This window comes from Mustelus asterias, chromosome 5 (genome assembly GCF_964213995.1).
Source record: "Mustelus asterias chromosome 5, sMusAst1.hap1.1, whole genome shotgun sequence".
Classification (NCBI taxonomy): domain Eukaryota; kingdom Metazoa; phylum Chordata; class Chondrichthyes; order Carcharhiniformes; family Triakidae; genus Mustelus; species Mustelus asterias.
In genome coordinates, this window is record NC_135805.1 from 9331355 (window position 1) to 9354170 (window position 22816).

The 22816-nt window shown below is 44.0% G+C and overlaps 1 protein-coding gene across 1 annotated transcript in view; it reads left to right on the plus strand.

The window, feature by feature from the left end:
* The window catches only part of LOC144493945 (dynein axonemal heavy chain 8-like), a 1745965-nt gene that overhangs the window by 1063984 nt on the left and 659165 nt on the right, over nt 1-22816 (plus strand). The window contains exon 39 of the mRNA XM_078213522.1: nt 15921-16120. Coding sequence (XP_078069648.1) covers nt 15921-16120 — 200 coding nt within the window. The remainder of the gene's footprint in view (nt 1-15920; nt 16121-22816) is intronic.

Consider the following 22816-nt stretch of genomic DNA (forward strand, 5'->3'; position numbering starts at 1 on the left):
TAATGTGGGCTGCTGTCCAAAAATGCAGAACCACTACTATCTCCTATGGAACAGGCGGTGATGGTATGGACTGTGGTAGGGATAGGTGGCATTTTAAATCTGTGTTCCCGGCCTATACTGGAAGGTATAGCTGTACCTGCATCAAAGCCCATCTCTGCACCTGAGCAGAGGCAATAAGTTGCACCCACTTATCCTCTTGGAAGAGCCCTAACAATGGTTTATGGTCTGATACAATAGTGAAATGCCAACTTTAAGACAAATTTTCTGGGGTGTCCCTCTGGGGGTTCTTATACTCAGCTGAACTCAACCAATACAGAGACCATGAAAGACAACATGTAGTTAAAGAGTGAAAAGAAGTTCATTGCTAATGCATGCATCAGGAGAAAATATAGTCAGCAAGCACCAGCTATCCTTTCTGATGTCACAGTAGAAGTGTGAGATTAATATACTCTTCTGAACACTTCGATTCCTCGCTCAGCTTGGAGAGTTCAATTACAATATTACACATTATTACCTTAGCCAATAACACTCTAAATGTAAGCCTTACTTGTGACTAATAAATAAACTTTAACTTTAACTATATATATCAGGTACATTCAAGGATATTGCAATCACCTGCAAATTTTAATTGCTAAGGGGAGTCAATTCCCTTTCCTATGTTCAGTCTCTTTATCAGCATGAGAAACCATGCCAACCAATGATTAACTTGCAGCTGCCTGACTCAAGCTGATAAGGAGAGCTGCTCTCTCACTAAACGCCATTGTCCCAAAATCATTTGGTCTATCTACTACTGTCTATTTCTCATCATGCTGAGCGGTTAGAACGTCCATTGGCCAAGATTTACAAAACACATTAAGAATACAGTTTAATTTCATAATACTTGTTTAAATTGTGGTTATATAGAATAAAGAACAGTACAGCACAGTACAGGCCCTTCGGCCCACGATGTTGTGCAGCTCTTTGTCCGAAACCAAGATCAAGCTATCCCACTCCCTATCATTCTAGTGTGTTCCATGTGCCTATCCAATAACCGCTTGAAAGTTCCTAAAGTGTCCGACTCCACTATCACAGCAGGCAGTCCATTCCACACCCCAACCACTCTCTGAGTAAAGAACCTACCTCAGACATCCCTCCTATATCTCCCACCATGAACCTTATAGTTATGCCCTCTAGTAACAGCTACATCCTCCCGAGGAAATAGTCTCTGAATGTCCATACAGACAATACCTTTGTGTTAGGCACATGGTGAATCCTTATTCTATATATAAGGCACCTTGTCATCTTTATCTTAACCTAGTCTGCTCATTATAGTAAATTTAAAACGAGGGGCGTTTATACTATAAGTTTTATTACCCTACTTCAGTTCCACTTTTGACCTTTGGCTAGCCCAAGGTAAGGCCACTAAATAGAGGTGTCTGAATACTTGTTCCTATATCTTACAGGATGACTGATCCCTTTGTATCCTTTCTTGCGCAACTTAACTGCCATCATTGGTGCTATCCCTTCTGTGGACTTGGACATTCTTGCACAGCGTTAACTACATTGACGAGTACCATCAATGCCAAGATCACCATGAAAAATATTGCAATCCCTTGTGGCCACAGCACCCAACCATCCTGACAGCCATTCACACAAGATGTTTAAGTTTCTCTAATTCTTTTCTGATGTGAGCAGCCAGATTAGTTATATTTTCTGAACAATCTGGTATGTAGGTGCAACACTCAGAGCCAAACACTGCACACATCCCACCCCTCTCTGCCAAGACATAATCCAATACCAATTGATGCTGAAACACCACAGTGCGCATGGCAACCATCCCATCGTTTATTGTAGCTAGAGCAGTAGCTATGTGATTGTTCCAGAATGGGTCACAATATTATAACCTCTTGCATTGTCTGAGCCATTCCATTTCTCGGAAACAGTATGCCAAAGAATCGTTCTGTTTCTGAAATTGGTCGTCGATGTCTTGGCAAGGGAGGGAATTTGTGGGTGTGATATATGTACAGGAGCGCATATCTAAGGTAACATGCCCCTTCCATCCAATGGGGAGCCAAGGATATGCTTTGTCTCCACAGATCCAATAAGTACCTTTGAGTGTTGGATAAGTGTTGCCTCCTTTGAATGAATAGGATATATTACATGACTGGTCCCCTTTGGATGGACTCAGATAGATCCAGCTGTTCTGACCCACTTTGTAGTTTCATTCACTTACCCCTAAATTCTTCCCAGGGCCTCTCAGATTCTCCACACTGTAAGTCCCTTTTGGTTTCAGGTTTGGCTGTTTCAAAATCAGATTAGGCGCTGACGTTTTTAGATTATAGATTGGTGTGTACCATCTAATATAACTGATCTTCCCTGCACAGTACCTACTGCTATGGAACTTTCTCCACATCCCTGTGTTGTCAAATTCTGGTATGTAGTGTCCAGGATATCTAGTCTCCTGAACTACCTGATCTGCCATTATCAATTCTGACTGTGTCAGGGGTGTCGGCTGTAAAAGTATTCCTCCTCCCGCATCGATGGAAATATGTGAACAAACCCAATACTTTGACTGGTTAGTCATCTTTACATCTGTGTGTGCCAAAAATAGAGAAGCACTCACACGTACTTCCCCACATTGATGAGTCATCCCAGATATTTGTTCTACTTCAGCCAACACCTATATATTCAATATTAAAATGATATAAACACGTGCATTCATTATAACAGTCTCTGCAGCTTCTGTCTTACAATCGGATACAATTGTTGGTCAATGTCAAGAAGTAATAACAAAACTTGTTTACAAAACTTGTATAATCACCGCACCACACTTTGTACGACTTGATTTGCTTCTGCATTGGGGGATGTCCGGTTGATCTTGATTGGAGTTGTGCCTTGATTGTAGTTATCGTTGTAGAGCTCCAGGTATCTTCACTAGCACAGAATCTGTAATACAATCCAGAGTGCTTTACGGCCTTAAAATTAGTAATCAGAACAACTTGATCTAATCAAACTCTCTCTACTTCTGCTATTATAATAAATCATTCAGTCACTGGGTCAGGTTCGCTATCTTGGGGTTTCTCACTGGGATAAGGTTTTAACTGAGTCCCGTACCTCCACCGCGGGCCACACTTCTCATTAATCAGGGTGCATGTCTACCCTATAACTACCACATCAAAAGGCCCTTCCCAGTGAGTTCCTAATAACTTTTTGTCTGCCATGAGTTTCACCATTACCTTATCTCTTGGTGCAGGCAATTTAGGAGTACTTTCTCCTGCCAGCTTAGTCCAATCAATGTGCTGCTGTTGGGTGATTACCTGCTTTTTGAGAAAATGCAGATGATCTATTAAATCCCTCATACATTGAAATACTGTTCCTTGGCTTATTTCTAATTCTCTTCCACCTGTGATTGTCTCCTCTGGGAGGTGTATCGCTCTCCCTGTCATCATCTCAAAAGGGATTAATCCTGTTCCACGAGCAGGAATAGTCCTTTGATGAGCCATATTGCCAGCAAGACCCGCACTCAGTTGTTTCCTTCTTCTAGGATAGTCTTGGCTAAACTGCTCTTTAGTGTTCCATTAATTCTCCCAACATCCCCGAACTCTGAGGGTGATATGGTATGTGAAATGTCTGCTTTATTCCCAACATTTCAAAACTCTCCCTGTGAAGCGGATTCCTTGATCAGAATCTAACTGAAGAGGCATTCCCGACCTGGAAATTATCTCATTTGCTAATATCAAAGCTACTGTTTTGGCTGTGGCATCTTTACATTGGAATGCTTCAACCCATCAAGTAAATTGGTCTACAATTACTAAACAGCACATCTTTCCTTGCCCCCACGGTAACAGCCCTGTGAAATCTATTTGTAAATTTTCCCACAGTCCTTTGGGTCGTGGCTGACTCTCCATTTTAATCATGCAGGGGTGACCGGGTTCCGTTAGGGGGCACTGCAAGCACATCTGACAAAATCTTTTTCCACCACAAACATATCTTCAATAAAACAAGCATACCGTCCTTGCCTGTGTGTGCTATTCCATGATAAATCTTCAGCAGCGAGTGTTGTATTACTTTAGGAACTATTATTTTTCCCTCTCTCCCATATTTCATCATGACTTTTCCGTCCTCCATCTTTTTTCCATTGTTCCTTTTCCTCTTCATCTGCTTGTTCCTGCATTTGTTTACATTAAACTCCAGGCTGTCCTCAACTGCTACAGCTGCAAAGCCTACAGGCTCTGTCTACTCCCAATCCTGTTCTACTAAGGTCTTTGCGACCTTGTTGACTAAATGATTTCTTTGCTGTACTTCAGTCTCCATTTTCCTGTGAGTTTGGACCATTATTAATGCTGCCTATAAAGCAACAAGGGCTGTTTGGAGTAAATCTCTGATCAATGTTTCGTGCTTTAGGTGACCCCCTCTTGAAGTGACAAGACCACGTCTATCCCAAGCTGCCATGTAGCAGTTTGGTAGGGTGGTTGGGAAGAGTTTAAACTAATATGCCTCGGGGATGGGAACCTATGGAAGGAGTCAGAGAAGGAGGGAGTAAGGACAAAAACAAAAGGTAGAAAAGGGGATAAGAAAGGTGATAGGCAGAGAAACCAAGGACAAAGTTCAAACAGGGCTATAGAGAAAAATATTGGGAGCGAGACAAACAATGTTAAAAAGACAAGCTTAAAGGCTCTGTGCCTTAATGCGCGGAGCATTTGCGATGAAGTCAATGAACTAATCACGCAGATAGATATAAATGGGTATGATATAATAGGGATTACGGAGACATGGCTGCAAGGTGACCAGGGATGGGAATTGAATGTCCCGGGGTATTCAGCATTTAGGAAGGACAGACATAAAAGAAAAGGTGGTGGAGCGACATTGCTGGTTAAAGAGGAAATTAACACAATAGTGAGAAAGGATATTGGCTCTGACAACATGGAGTCTGCATGGGTAGAGTTGAGAAATACCAAGGGGCAAAAAACATTAGTGGGTGTCATATATAGATCCCCAAACTGCAGTGGTAATGTTCGAATGGCATTAGACACGAAATTAGAGATGCATGTGGTAAGGGAATATCAGTGATCATGGGTGATTTCAATCTGAACAAAGAACAATACAGCACAGGAACAGGCCCTTCGGCCCTCCAAGCCTGCGCCGCTCGTGTGCCCAACTAGACCATTCGTTTGTATCCCTCTATTCCCAGTCTGTTCATGTGGCTATCTAGATAAGTCTTAAATGATCCCAGCATGTCCGCCTCAATCACCTTGCTTGGGAGTGCATTCCAGGCCCCCACCACCCTCTGTATAAAATACGTCCCCCTGACATCTGTGTTGAACCTTGCCCCCCTCACCTTGAACCTGTGGCCCCTTGTGTTTGTCACCTCCGACCTGGGAAAAAGCTTCCCACTGTTCACCCTATCTATGCCCTTCATAATTTTATACACCTCTATTAGGTCGCCCCTCATCCTCCATCTTTCCAGGGAGAACATCCCCAGTTTACCCAATCTCTCCTCATAGCTAAGACCCTCCATACCAGGTAACATCCTGGTAAACCTTTTCTGTACTCTCTCCAAAGCCTCCACGTCCTTCTGGTAGTGTGGCGACCAGAACTGGACGCAGTATTCCAAATGTGGCCTAACCAACGTTCTATACAGCCGCAACATCATATGCCAACTTTTATCTGCACGTAGATTGGTCAAATTAGCCACAATGCCGTAGAGGAGGAATTCCTGGAGTGTATACGGAATGGTTTCCTTGACCAATATGTGGAGGAACCAACAAGAGAGCAGGCCATCTTAGACTGGGTACTGTATAATGAGAAGGGAATCGTTGCCAATCTAGCTGTACAAGATCCCTTGGGGATGAGCAACCATTACATGATAGAATTTTTTATCAAGATGGAGAGTGAAGTAGTTGATTTGGAGACTAGAGTGCTGAATCTTAATAAAGGAAACTATGAGGATGTGAGACGTGAGTTGGCCTTGATAGATTGGGGAGTGTTATTTAAAGGGATGACCGTGGATAGGCAATGGCAAACATTCAAGAAACACATGGGGGAACTGCAGCAACTGTTTATTCAAAATGGATAAGAGGGCCATTCCATGGCTTACAACGGAAATTAGAGAGAGTATCCAATCTAAGGAAGAAGCATACAGATTGGCCAAGAAAAATAATAGGTCTGAGGATTGCAAGCAGTTTAGAATTCAACAAAGAAGGACCATGGGATTGATTAAGAAGGGAAAAATACAGTGTGAAAGTAAAGCTTGCAGGGAACATAAAGACTGACACTAAGAATTTCTATAGATATGTGAAGAGAAAGTGGTTAGTGAAGACAAATGTGGGTCCTCTACAGACAGAAAGAGGGGAATGTATAATAGGGGACAGAGAAATGGCCGAGCAACTGAATACATACTTCGGTTCTGTCTTCAAAAAAGAGGACACAAATCAGATGCCAGAAATGTTGGAGAATGCAAGATTTAGTGAGAGAGAAGATTATTCATTCATGGAGATGGGCATTGCTGGCATTTATTGCCCATCCCTAGTTGCCTGAGGGCATTTCAGAGTCAACCAAATTGCTGTGGCTCTGAAGTCACACTGTAAGCCAGGCCAGGTAATGACAGCAGATTTCCTTCCCCCAAAGGACATTAATGAACCAGATGGGTTTTCGCGACAATCAACAATGGTTTCATGGTCATTATTAGACTTTAAATTCCAGATTTTTATTGTATTCAAATTTCACCATCTGCCATGCTGGGATTCGAACCTGTGCCTCCAAGTCATGAGCTGAGTATCTGGATTAATAGTCCAGTAATAATACCACGAGGCCATTAATGGAGTTTTAACTGAGCGCCAAATTCTCAGTTCTTGCTGGCAGCGGGGGTAGGATGAACAATATTGGAGAATCCCGCTCCTCATCTTGTGTCACAACCCTTGATGTGAAACCCTACCAAATGTATTTTGGAAATCCAAGTGCACCACACCTATGGGTTCCATTTATGGTTCTTGTTTATTATCTTCTCAAAGAACTCAAACAAATTATTCAAACAAAATTTCACTTTCACAAAACTACTTTGACCCTGCCTGATTGTATTATGATTTTCCAAATGTCCTCCTTAATGATGGATTCTAACACTTTTTTCCAATGACAGATGTCAGGATATCTGGCCTATAGTTTGCTGCTCTTTTTCTCCTTTTTTCTTGAATAGGGATTTCACACTTGCATTTAAACATTCTGCCGGGACCTTTATAGAATCTAGCAAACTTTAGAAGAAATTCAGGGAATTATTTTTTGAAAATCTTACCTTGCAGATCACAGGCATCTTAAAGTCTGTTTTTCTGAGTAGGAATAAAATTTGTATGGCAAACAGGAATGAACACTGAAGTAAATCTAAATGGACAGCTTTTTCAATAGAGTCATCGAGGTTAAAGAACATAAACATAAGAAATAGAAGCAGGAGTAGGCCATCTATCCCCTGAAGCCTGCCCCACCATTCAATAAGATCATGGCTGATCTGAAGCGAATCAGTTCCACTTACCCGCCTGCTCCCCATATCCCTTAATTCCCTTATCGATCAGAAATCTATCTACCCATGATTTAAACATATTCAACGAGGTAGCCTCCACCACTTCAATGGGCAGAGAATTCCAGAGATTCACTACGCTCTGAGAGAAGAAGTTCCCCCTCAACTCTGTTCTGAACCGGCCCCCACTTATTTTGAGGCTGTGCCCTCTAGTTCTGGTTTCCCTTCTAAGTGGAAAGAATCTCTCTACCTCTACCCTATCCAGCCCCTTCATCATCTTATATGTCTCTATAAGATCACCCCTTAGCCTTCTAAACTCCAACGAGTACAGACCCAATCTGTTCAATCTCTCCTCATAAGCTACACCCCTCATCTCCAGCATCAACCTGGTGAACCTTCTCTGCACTCCCTCCAAGGCCAATATATCCTTTCTCAAATAAGGGGACCAAAACTGCACACAGTACTCCAGTTGCGGCCTCACCAGTGCCTTGTACAGTTGCAGCAAGACCTCCCTGCTTTTATATTCTATCCCCCTCGCGATAAAGGCCAACATTCCATTCGCCTTCTTGATCACCTGCTGCACCTGCAGACTGAGTTTTTGCGATTCGTGCACAAGGACTTCCAGGTCCCTCTGCACAGTAGCATGATGTAATTTTTCGCCATTAAAATAATATTCCAATTTACTATTATTTCTTCCAAAGTGGATAACCTCACATTTGCCAACGTTATATTCCATCTGCCAGATCCTCGCCCACTCGCTCGGCCTATCCAAATCTCTCTGCAGACTTTCCGCGTCCTCCACGCAATTCGCTTTCCCACTCACCTTCGTGTCATCAGCAAACTTTGATACTCTACACTCAGTCCCCTCCTCCAGATCATCTATGTAAATGGTAAACAGTTGAGGCCCCAGCACCGATCCCTGCAGCACGCCACTGGTCACCAACTGCCAACCAGAAAAGCACCCATTTATTCCAACTCTCTGCTTCCTGTTAGATAGCCAATCCCCAATCCACGCCAACACCTTACCCCCAGCTCCGTGTACCCCAATCTTCTGCAGCAACCTTTTGTGAGGCACCTTATCGAACGCCTTCTGGAAATCTAAAAACACCACATCCACCGGTTCCCCTTTGTCAACCGCATTAGTCACATCTTCATAAAAATCCAGTAGATTCGTCAAACACGACTTTCCCTTCATGAATCCATGCTGCGTCTGCTTGATCGAACCATTCATGCTACAACTGTACAAAACTCTGGTGCGGCCGCACTTGGAGTATTGCGTACAGTTCTGGTCGCCGCATTATAGGAAGGATGTGGAAGTGTTGGAAAGGGTGCAGAGGAGATTTACCAGGATGTTGCCTGGTATGGTGGGAGGATCGTATGAGGAAAGGCTGAGGGACTTGAGGCTGTTTTCGTTAGAGAGAAGAAGGTTAAGAGGTGACTTAATAGAGGCATACAAGATGATCAGAGGATTAGATAGGGTGGATAGTGAGAGCCTTTTTCCTCGGATGGTGATGGCTAACATGAAGGGACATAGCTTTAAATTGAGGGGTGAGAGATATAGGACAGATGTTAAAGGTGGTTCTTTACTCAGAGAGTAGTAAGGGCGTGGAATGCCCTGTCTGCAGCAGTAGTGGACTCGTCAACGTTGAGAGCGTTCAAGTGGTGATTGGATAAACATATGGATGATATTGGAATAGTGTAGATTAGATGGGCTTTAGATTGGTTTCACTGGTCGGCGCAACATCGAGGGCCGAAGGGCCTGTACTGCGCTGTAATGTTCTATGTTATCCAGGTGCTCTGCTATTTCCTCTTTAATGACGGACTCCAGCATCTTCTCAACTATGGATGTTAAGCTAAATGGCCTGTAGTTACCCGCCTTTTGTCTACTTCCTTTTTTAAACAGCGGCGTAACAGTAGCTGTTTTCCAATCAGCCGGCACTACCCCAGAGTCCAGCAAATTTTGATAAATAACTACTAACGCATCTGCTATTACCTCAGCCATTTCTTTCAGTACCCTGGGATGCATTCCATCCGGGCCCGGGGACTTGTCTACCTTCAGTCCTATTAGTCTACCAAGCACTACCTCTTTAGTAACAGTAATTGTATTAAGGACCTCACCTCCCACCAACTCTCGATCTCTAATATTCGGTAAACTATTTGTGTCTTCCACCGTGAAGGCCGACACAAAGAACTAATTTAAAGTCTCAGCCATTTCCTCGTTTTCCACTATCAAATCCCCCCTCTCGTCCTCCAAGGGTCCAACATTCACTCTAGCCATTCTATTCCTTTTTATATATTTGTAAAAACTTTTACTATCATTTTTTATATTTTGAGCTCGTTTAGTTTCATAATCTATCTTTCCTTTCTTAATCGCTTTCTTAGTCGTTCTTTGTTATTTTTTAAAGTTTTCCCAATCCACTAATTCTCCACTATTTTTGGCCACTCTGTACGCATCTGTTTTTATTTCAATACTCTCCTTTATTTCCTTCGTTATCCACGTCTGGTTATCCCTTTTCTTACAGTCCTTCTTTATCACCGGAATATATTTTTGCTGAGTACTTTAAAAAATCTCCTTAAAAATCCTCCACTGTTCCTCAGCTGTCCTACCTATCAGTCTGCTCGCCCAGTCTACATTAGCCAATTCCGCCCTCATCCTATCATACTTCCCTCTGTTCAAGCAGAGGACACTGGTTTGGAACCCTACTTTCTCACCCTCCATCTGTATCAGAAATTCAACCATATTATGATCACTCAACCCAAGAGGATCCCTCACAAGAAGATCCTTAATTCTACCTGTCTCATTACACAGTACCAGATCTAAGATAACTCATTCTCTCGTAGGTTCTGTAACATACTGTTCAATGAAACTACCCCGATAGCATTCTAAGAACTATTCCTCAAGCCCTCCACGTCCAATTTGAGTCGATCAATCAATATGCAGGTTAAAATCCCCCATGATTATTGCCGTTCCGTTTTTGCACGCATCCATTATTTGCTTTTTTATAGCCCTCCCCACCTCTAAGTTATTATTTGGGGGCCTATAGACCATGCCTCCCAGTGTCTTTTTCCCCCTACTATTCCTTATCTCCACCCACAATGATTCCACGTTTTGCTCCTCAGAGCCTATGTCGTCTCTCACTACCGTCCTGATATTATCCTTTATTAACAGAGCTACCCCACCTCCTTTTTCTACCTGTCTATCCTTCCTAAATGTCTGATACCCCTGGATATTCAGTTCCCAGTCCCGGTCACCCTGCAACCACGTTTCTGTGATGGCCACTAGATCATACTCATTTGTTTGGATTTGTGCCATCTACTTTGTTTCGAATGCTTCGTGCATTCAGGCAAAGTGTCTTTATGCCAGCCTTTATCTGGACCCGGTTTGTTGAAACGCTACTAACATCTCCCGAGCCCTCTACTTCTTTAACTAGTTGAATGTCGTCAACATTAACCTGCACTTGTACTCTCTCCTTTACCTTCGATTTTGTAATTCCCCATACGCATTTAATAGTTTAAAGCCCTATCAACGACCCTAGTTATACGATTTGCCAGGACTCTGGTCCCAGCACGATTCTGACAGAGACCATCCCATCCGAATAGGTCCCATCTGCCCCAATATTGGTGCCAATGTCCCATGAATTTGAACCCATTCCTCCCACACCAATCCTTGAGCCACGCATTCGTCTCCTTAATCCTATTGAACCTGTGCCAATTCGCGTATGGTTCAGGTAGTAATCCAGATATTACCACCTTGTTGGTTCTGCTTTTTAATTTGGTTCCTAGCTTTTCATACTCCCTCTGCACATCCTTTGTTCCTGTTATGCATATGTCATTGGCAGCTACATGGGCCACGACGACTGGATTCTTACCCTCCCACTCCAAGTTCCTATGCAGCCCAGATGATACATCTTGGACCCGAGCACCAGGCAGGCAACACAACCTATGGCAGTCTCTATCCTGGTCACAAAGAACAGTGTCTATGCCCTTAACTGCACTATCCCCAATTACCACTACATTTCTCTTTACTTCCTCTGACTCAACGGCTCCCTGCACCATGGTACCATGAGCAGTTTGCTCGTCCTCCTTGCAGTCCCCGTTCCCGTCCCTACTGGTAGCAAGAATCTCAAATCTGTTGTACAGATTCAGGGGCTGAGGCTCCTGGGACACTACCTCCTGTATCCCACTCCCTGCCTTCTTCCCCCCATTCCCTGCCTTCCCCCCATTCCCTGCCTTCTTCCCCCCACTCCCTGCCTTCTTCCCCCCACTCCCTGCCTTCTTCCCCCCAATCCCTGCCTTCATTCGCCCACTCCCTGCCTCACCTGCAGCCACCCCCACTTGTCCCTGAACCCCGGCTGAGTTAGTTAGTCGAAGGGGTGTGACTCTATGTTTAAACACATTATCCAGGTAACACTCCCCTTCCCTGATATGTCACAATGTCTGAAGCTCTGAGTCCAGTTCGTCTACTTTGAGCTGGAGCTCCTCAAGCAGCCAGCACTTACTGCAGACATGTTCACTGGGAATCACCTTGGGGTCCACCAGTTCCCACATCATGCAGAAATAGCACATGACATGTCCCTCCATTCCAATTACCTAGTATACGTTGGCATTTACAGCATGGAAACAGCCCTTCAGCCGAGCGTGTCCATGCTGCTCAGATTTTACCACTAAGCTAGTCCCAAATAGCCCATATCTCTCTCTACCCATCTTATTCATGTAATTGTCAAAATGCTTTTTAAAAAACAAAATTGTACCTGCCTCTACTACTGCCTATGGCAGCTCATTCCAGACACTCACCATCCTCTAAGTGAAAAAAGTACCCCTCTGGACCCTTTTGTATCTCTCCCTTCTCACTTTAAACCTATGCCCTCTAGTTTTAGACTCCCCTACCTTTGGGAAAAGATGTTGACTATCTACCTCATCTATGCCCCTCATTATTTTATAAACCTCTATAAGACCACCCCTAAGCCTCCTACGCTCCAGAGAAAAAAGTCCCAATTTATCCAGCCTCTTCTTATAACTCAAACCATCAAGTTCTGGTGGCATCCTAGTAAATCTTTTCTGCATTCTTTCTAGTTTAATAATATCCTTTCTATAATAGGGTAACCAGAACTGTACACAGTATTTCAGTGTGGCCTTACCAATATCTTGTACAACTTCAACAAGATGTCCCAACTCCAATATTTAATTCTTCTGACCAATGCAACCAAGCATGCCAAATGCCTTCTTCACCACTCTGTCCACCTGTAACTCCACTTTCACGGAGGTATGACCCTGTACCGCTAGATCTCTTTGTTCTATAATTCTCCCCAATGCCTTATCATTAACCGAGTAGGTCCTGCCCCAATTTGATCGACCAAAATGCATCACCTCACATTTATCTAAATTAAACTCCATCTGCTATTCATCAGCCCGCTGGCCCAATTCGTCAAGATCCCATTGCAATCCTTCTTCACTGTCCACTATGCTAGCAACCTTGGTGTCATCTGTAAACTTTCTAACCTAAATTCTCATCCAAATCATTAATACAAATAACAAATAACAGTGGACCCAGCACTGATCCCTGTGGCACACCACTGGTCACAGGCCTCCAGTTTGAAAAACAACCTCTACAACCACCCTCTGTCTTCTGTCATCAAACCAATTTTGTATCCAATTGGCTGCCTCACCCTGGACCCTGTGAGATTTAACCTCATGTAACAAACTACTATGTGGTACCTTGTCAAAGGCCTTGCTAAAGTCCATGAAGACTTCATCAACTGCACTGCTCTCATCTACCTTCTTATACTCAATACAACTCTTATGCTCAATGTAAAGTATGGAATGTTATGGTGAGGTTGTATAAGACATTGGTGAGGCCGAATTTAGAGTATTGTGTGCAGTTTTGGTCACCTAACTACTGGAAGGATATTAATGAGGTTGAAAGAGTGCAGAGAAGGTTTACAAGGATGTTGCCGGGACTTGAGAAACTGAGTTACAGGTTAGGACTTTATTCCCTGGAGCGTAGAAGAATGAGGGGAGATTTGACAGAGGTGTATAAAATTATGAAGGGTATAGATAGAGTGAATGCAAGCAGGCTTTTTCCACTGAGGCTAGGGGAGAAAAAAACTAGAGGACATGTGTTAAGGGTGAAGGCGGAAAAGTTCAAAGGGAATATTAGGGGGGGCTTCTTCACACAGAGAGTGGTGGGAGTGTGGAATGAGCTGCCAGATGAAGTGGTGAATGCGGGCTCACTTTTAACATTTAAGAAAAACTTGGACAGGTACATGGATGAGAGGGGTGTGGAGGGATATGGTCCAGGTGCAGGTCAGTGGGGCTCGGCAGAAAAATGTTTCGGCACAGCCAAAAGGCCTGTTTCTGTGCTGTGATGTTCTATGGTTCTATGATTCTTGGTTACCCCTTGAAAAAACTCAATCAAATTGATGAGACATGATTTTCCACTCACAACGCCATGCTAACTCCTTAATCAATCCTTGCCTCTCTAATTGCCTGTAGATCCTGTCTCTCAGAATGCCTTCTGACAACTTACTCACTCCAGACGTGAGACTCACCAGTCTGTAGTTCCCAGGCTTTTCCTTGTAGCCCTTCTTAAACAAAGGCACAACATTTGCTTCTCTCCAATCTTCAGGCACCTCACTTATGGCTGTCGATGATTCAAATATCTCTGCTCGGGGACCCACAATTTCCTCCCTAGCTTCCCACAATGTCCTAGGATAAATTTCATCAGGTCCCGGAGATCTATCTGCCTTGATGAGCATTCAGACTTCCAGCACCTCCTTCTCTGTAATATGTACACTCCTCAAGACACCACTATTTATTTCCCCAAACCCCCTAACATCCATGCCTTTCTCAACAGTTCATTTAGGATCTCACCCATGTCTTGTGGATCCGCACATAGATGACTTTGTTGATCCTTAAGAGGCCCTACTCTCTCCCCAGTTACTCTTTTGTCCCTTTTGTATTTGTAGAAGCTCTTTGGATTGTCCTTTGTCTTATCTGCCAAAGCAATCTCATGTCCCCTTTTTGCCCTCCTGATTTCTCTCTTAACTCTACTCCGACAAGAGATCCACTTGATCCCAGCTGCCGATGCATGTCACATGCCGCCTCCTTCTTTTTGACCACGGCCTGAATATCCCGAGTCATCCAGGATTCCCTACTTCTACCAGCCTTGCCTTGCCCTTCACTCTAAAAGGAATGTACTTAACCTGAACCCATGTTAACTCACTTTTCAAAGCCTCCCGGCCACCCATCCCTTTGCCTGCCAACAGACTCCCCTAATCAACTTTTAAAAGTTCCTGTCTAATACCATCAAAGTTGGCCTTGCCCCAATTTAGAATTTTAATTTTTGGGCCAGAACTATCATTCTCCTTATTTATCTTAAAACTAAAGGAATTATGGTCACTTGTACCAAAGTGATCCCTCACTAACACTACTGTCACTTGCTCTTCCTTATTTCCCAAGAGGAGGTCAAGTTTTCCTCCTCTCTAGTCGGGCCATCCACATGCTGAATGAACAGTTTCTTCTGAATATATTCAACAAATTTCTCTCCATCCAAGCCCCAAATGCTATGGCTGTCCCAGTCAATGTTGGGAAAGTTAATGTCCCCTCCTATTACCACCCTATTTTTCTTGCAGCTATCTTTGATCTCCATACATGTGAAGATCGCTCAATTTGTACTGGTCCCACCTCCCCCAGAACCGGTCCCAATGTCCCAGGAATTTGAATCCCTTTTTCTTGCATCATCTCTCAGGCCACGTATTCATAGAACATAGAACATAGAAAAGCTACAGCACAAACAGGCCCTTCGGCCCACAAGTTGCGCCGAACATGTCCCTACCTACTAGGCTTACCTATAACCCTCTATCTTACTAACTTCCATGAACTTATCCAAAAGTCTCTTAAAAGACCCTATCGAATCCGTCTCCACCACCACTACCGGCAGCCGATTCCACGCACCCACCACCCTCTGAGTGAAAAACTTACCCCTAACATCTCCTCTGTACCTACTCCCCAGCACCCTAAACCTGTGACCTCTTGTGGCAACCATTTCAGCCCTGGGTAAAAGCCTCTGAGAATCTACTCTATCAATACCTCTCAACATCTTATACACCTCTAGCAGGTCACCTCTCATCCTTCTCTTCTCCAAGGAGAAAAGACCTAGCTTTCTCAACCTATCCTCATAAGGCATGCCACCTAATCCAGGCAACATCCTTGTAAATCTCCTCTGCACCCTTTCTATGGCTTCCACATCCTTTCTGTAATGAGGCGACCAGAACTGGGCACAGTACTCCATGTGGGGTCTGACCAGGGTCCAACATCTTAACTATCCTGACTTAATCAGGCATGAATGGCCTCCTTTTATGTTAAATAATTCTATAAATCTATAATCACTTAACAAGGTAATGACTGATAATTTTTATACTGTAATGTCTTTCAGGATATCTGCATTTCCTCTGTGAAAGAGAAGGACATTGAGGCAAAATTGACTCAGGTGATGCAGACTTGGGTCAGTCAGACTCTGAGCTTCTCTCAGTTTAAGACTCGAGGAGAACTGTTGCTAAAAGGAACAGAGACAGGAGAAATCATAACAATGATGGAGGATAGTTTAATGATCTTGAACTCTTTACTGAGCAACAGGTACAAGCAACAAATAACAACAGTAATTTGCAGTTATATATCATCTAGTATAGAAGAACATATTGAACAGGTAAATGTTGATAAAATGTTTTAGGAAGGGTGACAAAGATCATTTTTCAAAGATGTGGGTTTTCTGAATGACCAAAAAGGAGTCAACAACATGTTGCAATCTCAGTTGCTGAGAGGATCAGAGTTGGCATGTCTCCAAAGCCTGTTTAGAGCTTCAATACTTGTGCACATTTAGGGATTTTTAACTGGTGTGTGAGTCACCTCAGCTCACCTCAGCTGTATTTAAGATGAGGTTTTTAGCAAGCGCACTACTAATGAGCTTGCGCATGACCAGTGAGAGAGAGACTTCAGCCGGAATGAGATTCAACCAGAGTGAGGGTATCAGAAATTTGGTGCTGAGTGGGAATTTGGTGCTGAGGGGAAAGAGTTGCTCACCTTCAGGAGGAGTGGAGAGGCGGGCCTGCAAGGGAGACTTGAGGGCAAGTGAGTGGTAGAAAGAAGTCAAACCGTGACATCACAGCCAACTGGTAAGTGATTGACTGGCGACTGGTAAATAGTTTTTCTTTTCTTTTTTCTCATTTTTTTTCTCCTGGCATTGTAGTTGTTGTTATTAAGTTAACTTAAGGGTTATGTCATGACAGGAGATCCCAGACCCCTGACACACTCCTCTTCTGCAATGTGGGAATTCAGGGACCCTTCCGGTGTCCCTGGCTCTTCACGTGCAGAAAGTATGTCCAGCTGCAGCTCCTGTCAGACTGTTTGAAGGCTCTGGAACTGCAGATGGATTCACTTTGGAGCATCCGCGTTGGTGAGGAATTAATGGATAGCACATTCAGTGAGTTGGTCACACCACAGCTAAATGTTACTGAGGAATATAGGGAATGGGTGACCACTAGGCAGAGGAAGAGTAGGAAGGCAGTAAAGGGGTCCCCTGCGGTCAGATGTATTGTTTTGGATCCTGTTGGGGGAGATGGCTCACCAGGGGAAGGTGGCAGCAGTCAGGTTCATGGCACCGTGGCTTTCTCTGCTGCATAGGAGGGCGGGAAAAAGAGTGGCAGAGCTATAGTGATAGGGGATTCAATTGTAAGAGGAATAGATAGGCACTTCTGCAGACACAAACGGGACTCCGGGATGGTATGTTGCTCTCTGGTGCAAGGGTTAAGGATGTCTTGGAGCGGCTGCAAGGCATTCTGGAGGGGGAGGGTGAACAGCCAGCTGTCATGGTGCATATAGGCACCAATGATACGGGTATAAAATGGGATGAGGTCCTGCAAGCTGAATTTAGGGAGTTAGGAGTTAAACTAAAAAGTAGGACCTCCTGTTAACCAGGGTTCAGGGTAAACACATTCCTCTTAGAGTGAAGGGCAAGGCTGGCAGAAGTAGGGAACCCTGGATGACACGGGATATTGAGGCCCTGGTCAAGAAGAAGAAAGAGGCACATGACTTGCATAAGCAGCTGGGATCAAGTGAATCCCTTGAAGAGTATAGGGGGTGTAGGAGTAGAGTTAAGAGAGAAATCAGGAGGGCAAAAAGGGGACACAAGATTGTTTTGGCAGATAAGGCAAAGGAGAATCCAAAGAGCTTCTACAAATACATAAAGGCCAAAAGAGTAACAAGGGAGAGAGTAGGGCCTCTTAAGGATCAACAAGGTCATCTATGTGCAGATCCACAAGAGATGGGTGAGATCCTAAATGAATATTTCTCATCAGTGTTTACTGCTGAGAAAAGCATGGATGTTAGGGAACTTGGGGAAATAAATAGTGATGTCTTGAGGAGTGTACATATTTACAGAGAAGGAGGTGCTGGAAGTCTTAGAGCGCATCAAGGTAGATAAATCCCCGGGACCTGATGAAGTGTATCCCAGGACATTGTGGGAGGCTAGGGAGGAAATTGCGGGTCCACTAGCCGAGGTATTTGAATTATCGATAGTCACGGGTGAGGTGCCTGAAGATTGGAGAGTGGCAAATGTCGTGCCTTTGTTTAAAAAGGGCTGCAGGGAAAAGCCTGGGAACTACAGGCCAGTGAGCCTCACATCGGTGGTGGGTAAATTGTTGGAAGGTATTTTGAGAGACAGGATCTACAGGCATTTAGAGACGCAAGGACTGATTAGGGACAGTCAGCATACCTTTGTGAATGGAAAATCGTGTCTCACAAATTTGATTGAGTTTTTTGAAGGGGTAAGCAAGAAGGTAGATGAGGGCAGTGCAGTTGATGTTGTCTACATGGACTTTAGCAATGCCTTTGACAAGGTATCGCATGGTAGGTTGTTACATAAGGTTAAATCTCACGGGATCCAGGGTGAGGTATCGAAATGAATAAAAAATTGGCTTCTTGACACAAGCCAGAGGATGGTTGTAGAGAGTTGTTTTTCAAACTGGAGGCCTGTGACCAGCGGTGTGCCTCAGGGATCAGTGCTGGATCCACTATTATTTGTCATTTACATTAATGAAAAGGATGAGAATATAGTGGGCATGGTTAGTAAGTTTGCAGATGACACTAAGATTGGTGGCATGGTGGACAGTGAGGAAGGTTATCTCCAATGGCAGCGGGATCTTGATCAATTGAGCCAGTGGGCTGACGAATGGCAGATGGAGTTTAATTTAGACAAATGCGAGGTAATGCATTTTGATAGATTGAACCAGGGCAGGACTTACTCAGTTAATGGTAGGGCATTGGGGAGAGGTACAGAACAAAGAGATCTAGGGGTACATGTTCATAGCTCCTTGAAAGTGGAGTCACAGGTGGACAGAGTGGTGAAGAAGGCATTCGGCATGCTTGGTTTCATCGGTCAGAACATTGAATACAGGAATTGGGACGTCTTGTTGAAGTTGTACAAGACATTGGTAAGGGCACACTTGGAATACTGTATGCAATTCTGGTCACCCTATTATAGAAAGGATATTGTTAAACTAGAAAGAGTGCAGAAAAGATTTACTCGGATGCTACCGGGACTTGATGGATTGAGGTATAAGGAGAGGCTGGATAGACTGGGACTTTTTCCTCTGGAGCGCAGGAGGCTGAGGGGTGATATTATCGAGGTCTATAAAATAATGAGGCGCATAGATCAGCTAGATAGTCAATATCTTTTCCCAAAGGTAGGGGAGTCTAAAACTAGAGGGCATAGGTTTAAGGTGAGAGGGGAGAGATACAAAAGTGTCCAGAGGGGCAATTGTTTCACACAGAGGGTGGTGAGTGTCTGGAACAAGCTGCCAGAGGTAGAAGTAGAGGCGGGTACAATTTTGTGTTTTAAAAAGCATTTAGATAGTTACATGGGTACGATTGGTATAGGGGGATATGGGCCAAATGCGGGCAATTGGGATTAGCTTCGGGGTTTTTAAAAAAAAGGGCAGCATGGACAAGTTGGGCCGAAGGGCCTGTTTCCATGCTGTAAACCTCTATGACTCTATAAAGGTAATAATCTCAGGATTGCTACCAGTGCTGTGTGCTGAGAGGGAGTGTTAGGATAGCTAAAATGAATGTGTGGTTTGAGGGATGCTGCTAGAGGGAGGGATTAAATTCCAGGACATTGGAATTTGTCCTGGAGGAGGTGTGACCAGTACAAATCAGATGGCCTGCAGCTGGGCCAGACTGGAACCAATGTCCTGGGGGAGCGTTTGCTAGTGCTGTTGGGGAAGGTTTAAACTAATGTGGCAGGGAGCTGGGAACTGATGCAGGAAGTCTGAGGGAAGTAAGATGGGGGCAGAAACAAAAGGCAGTAAGGAGAAAAGTGGAAGGCAGAGAAACCAAAGACAAAAATCAAAGAGGGCCACAGTATTGAGTACAGAGTCTGTGGGGAACTCAGTGAATAGGTCCAGTGAGGTTAAGAGAAATAAATCACAGGGAGAATGTATAAAATATAACAGGATAGATGGTCGGGGTGTTTGCTTGAACGCAAGGAGTACGACAGATAAAGCGGATGAAGTTAAAGTTACTACATGGAAATATGATGTTGTGGCAATTACAGAGACTTGTGTGAAAGAAGGGCAGGACTGGCAGCTTAGCATTCCAGGATTTAGATTCTTCAGGTTAAATAGAGTGGGTGACAAAAAAGGTGGGCTGTTGCTTTACTGATTAGGGAGAATGTCACAGCTATACAGAAGAACACCTTGGTGGGATCATGCAGTGAGGCCATATAAGTAGAACTCAAGAACAGGAGTGGTGCAATCACACTGTTGGTGTTGTACTACAGATCTCCCAACAACCAGCGTGAAGTGGGGGAACTGATATGTCAGCAGATTATGGGAAGATGTAAAAACAACAGGGTTGTTGTGATGGTCAAATTTAACTTCCCCAACATAGACTGGGATTTGTTTCGTGCCAGGGGCGTGGACGCAGCAGAGTTTGTCCAAGCATGCTTCTTGAGGCAATATGCAGATAGTTGAACTTGGGAGGGGGCTATTTAGCTCTGGTTCTGGGCAACGAGCCCGGACAGGTGATTGATGTCTCGGTGGGGGACCATTTTGAGAACAGTGATCACAATTCTATAGGTTTCAAGATACTTATAGAAAAGGATAGAAATTTTATTTATTTATCAGTCACAAGTAAGGCTTACATTAACACTGCAATGAAGTTACTGTGAAATTCCCCTAGTCGCCACAGTCCAGCGCCTGTTCCGGTTAGTGCACCTGACCAGCATGTCTTTCAGAATGTGGGAGGAAACCGGAGCACCCGGAGGAAACCATGCAGACATGGGGAGAATATGCAAACTCCACACAGATAGTGACCCAAGCCAGGAATCGAACCCGGGTCCCTGGCGCTGTGAAGAAGCAGTGCTAACCACTGCGCCACCATGCCGCCCATAAAAGTAGACTACAGAGAAGTAGTCCCAGGGTGAAAGTACTAAACTGGGGAAAGGCAATATTAAATGACAATATTAGGCAGGAACGAGGCAATGTAGACTGGAGGTGGCTTTTTGAGGGTAAATCCACATCCGATATGTGGGCGTCTTTTGAAAGTCAGTTGTTAACAATTCAGGACAAGTATGTCCCTGTAAAAATGAAGGATAAAGATGGCATAATTCGGGATCCCTAGATGACAAGAGAGATTATGAGCTCAGTGAAAAAGAAGAAGGAGGCATACATAAATTTCAAGAAATTGAAAACGGATAAGGCTCTTGAGGAATACAAAGATCGCAGGAAAGAGCCTAAACAGGGATTTAGGAGGGCAAAAAGGGGCCATGAAATGTCTTTGGCAGGCAGGGTTAAGGAGAATCCCAAGGTTTTTTATGCATATAGGAGGAAGAGGATAGCTAAGGAAAGGGTAGGTCCACTCAAGGACAGTGGAGGGAATTTGTGTATGGAGCCAGATGAGGTGGGGGGGGTCTTTAACGAGTACTTTGCATCAGTATTCACAAAGGAGAAGGATGTGGTGGATGGTGAGTATAGAAAGGAGGATGTTGACATTCTAGGACATGTTGAGATAAAAAGAGAGGAGGTATTGGAGGTTTTGAAAAACATGAAGGTGGACAAGGGCCAGGACCAGATAGGGTCTCTCCCAGAATACTGAGAGAGTCAAGAGAAGAAATTGCTGAGGCCTTGGCCAAACCTTTGTATCCTCTTTAGCCACCGGCGAGGTACCAAAGGATTGGAGAGTAGCTAACATTGTTCCTCTGTTTAAGAAGGGCAGAAGAGACAATCCGGGAAATTACAGGCCTGTGAGCCTTACATCAGTGGTGGGGAAATTATTTGAGAAGATTCTTAGGGACATCTGGAAGACAATAGGCTTATTAGTGATAGGCAGCATGTTTTTGTGAAGGGGAGGTCATAGTCATAGAGTCATAGAGGTTTACAGCATGGAAACAGGCCCTTCAGCCCTTCGGCCCAAGCTGTCCACACTGCCCCTTTTTTTAACCACTAAGCTAGTCCCAATTGCCCGCATTTGACCCATATCCCTCTACAGCCATCTTACTCATGTAACTATTTAAAAGCTTTTTAAAAGATAAAATTGTACCCACCTCTACTATTACCTTTGGCAGCTTGTTCCAGACACTCACCACCCCCTGAGTGAAAAAATTGCCCCTCTGGACCCTTTTGTACCTCTCACCTTAAACCTATGCCCTCTAGTTTTAGACTCCCCTATATTTGGGAAAAGATATTGACTATCTAGCTGATCTATGCCCCTCATCATTTTATAGACCTCTATAAAACCTCCTACGTTCAAGAGAAAAAAGTCCCAATCTATCCAGCCTCTCCTTATAACTCAAAGCATCAAGTCACGGTAGCATCCTAGTAAATCTTTTCTGCACCCTTTCTATAATAGGGTGACCAGAATTGTACACAGTATTCCAAGTGTGGCCTTACCAATGTCCTGTACAACTTCAACAAGATGTCCCAACTCCTGTATTCAATGTTCTGACCAAGCATACCGAATGCCTACTTCACCATTCAGTCCACCTGTGACTCCACTTTCAAGGAGCTATGAACCTGTTCCCCAAGATCTCTTTTTTCTGTAACTCTCCCCAACACCCTACCATTAACTGAGTAAGTCCTGCCTTGTTTTGATTTACCTTTGGTCGTGTCTCACGAACCTGATTGATTTCTTTAAGGAGGTGACAAGAAAAATTGAGCAGGGCAGGGCAATGAATGTTATATACATGGACTTTAGTAAAGCCTTTGATAAGGTTCCTCATGACATGTTGATACAGAACGTGAAGTCATATGCAATCCGAGGGGAGCTGGTAAGATAGAT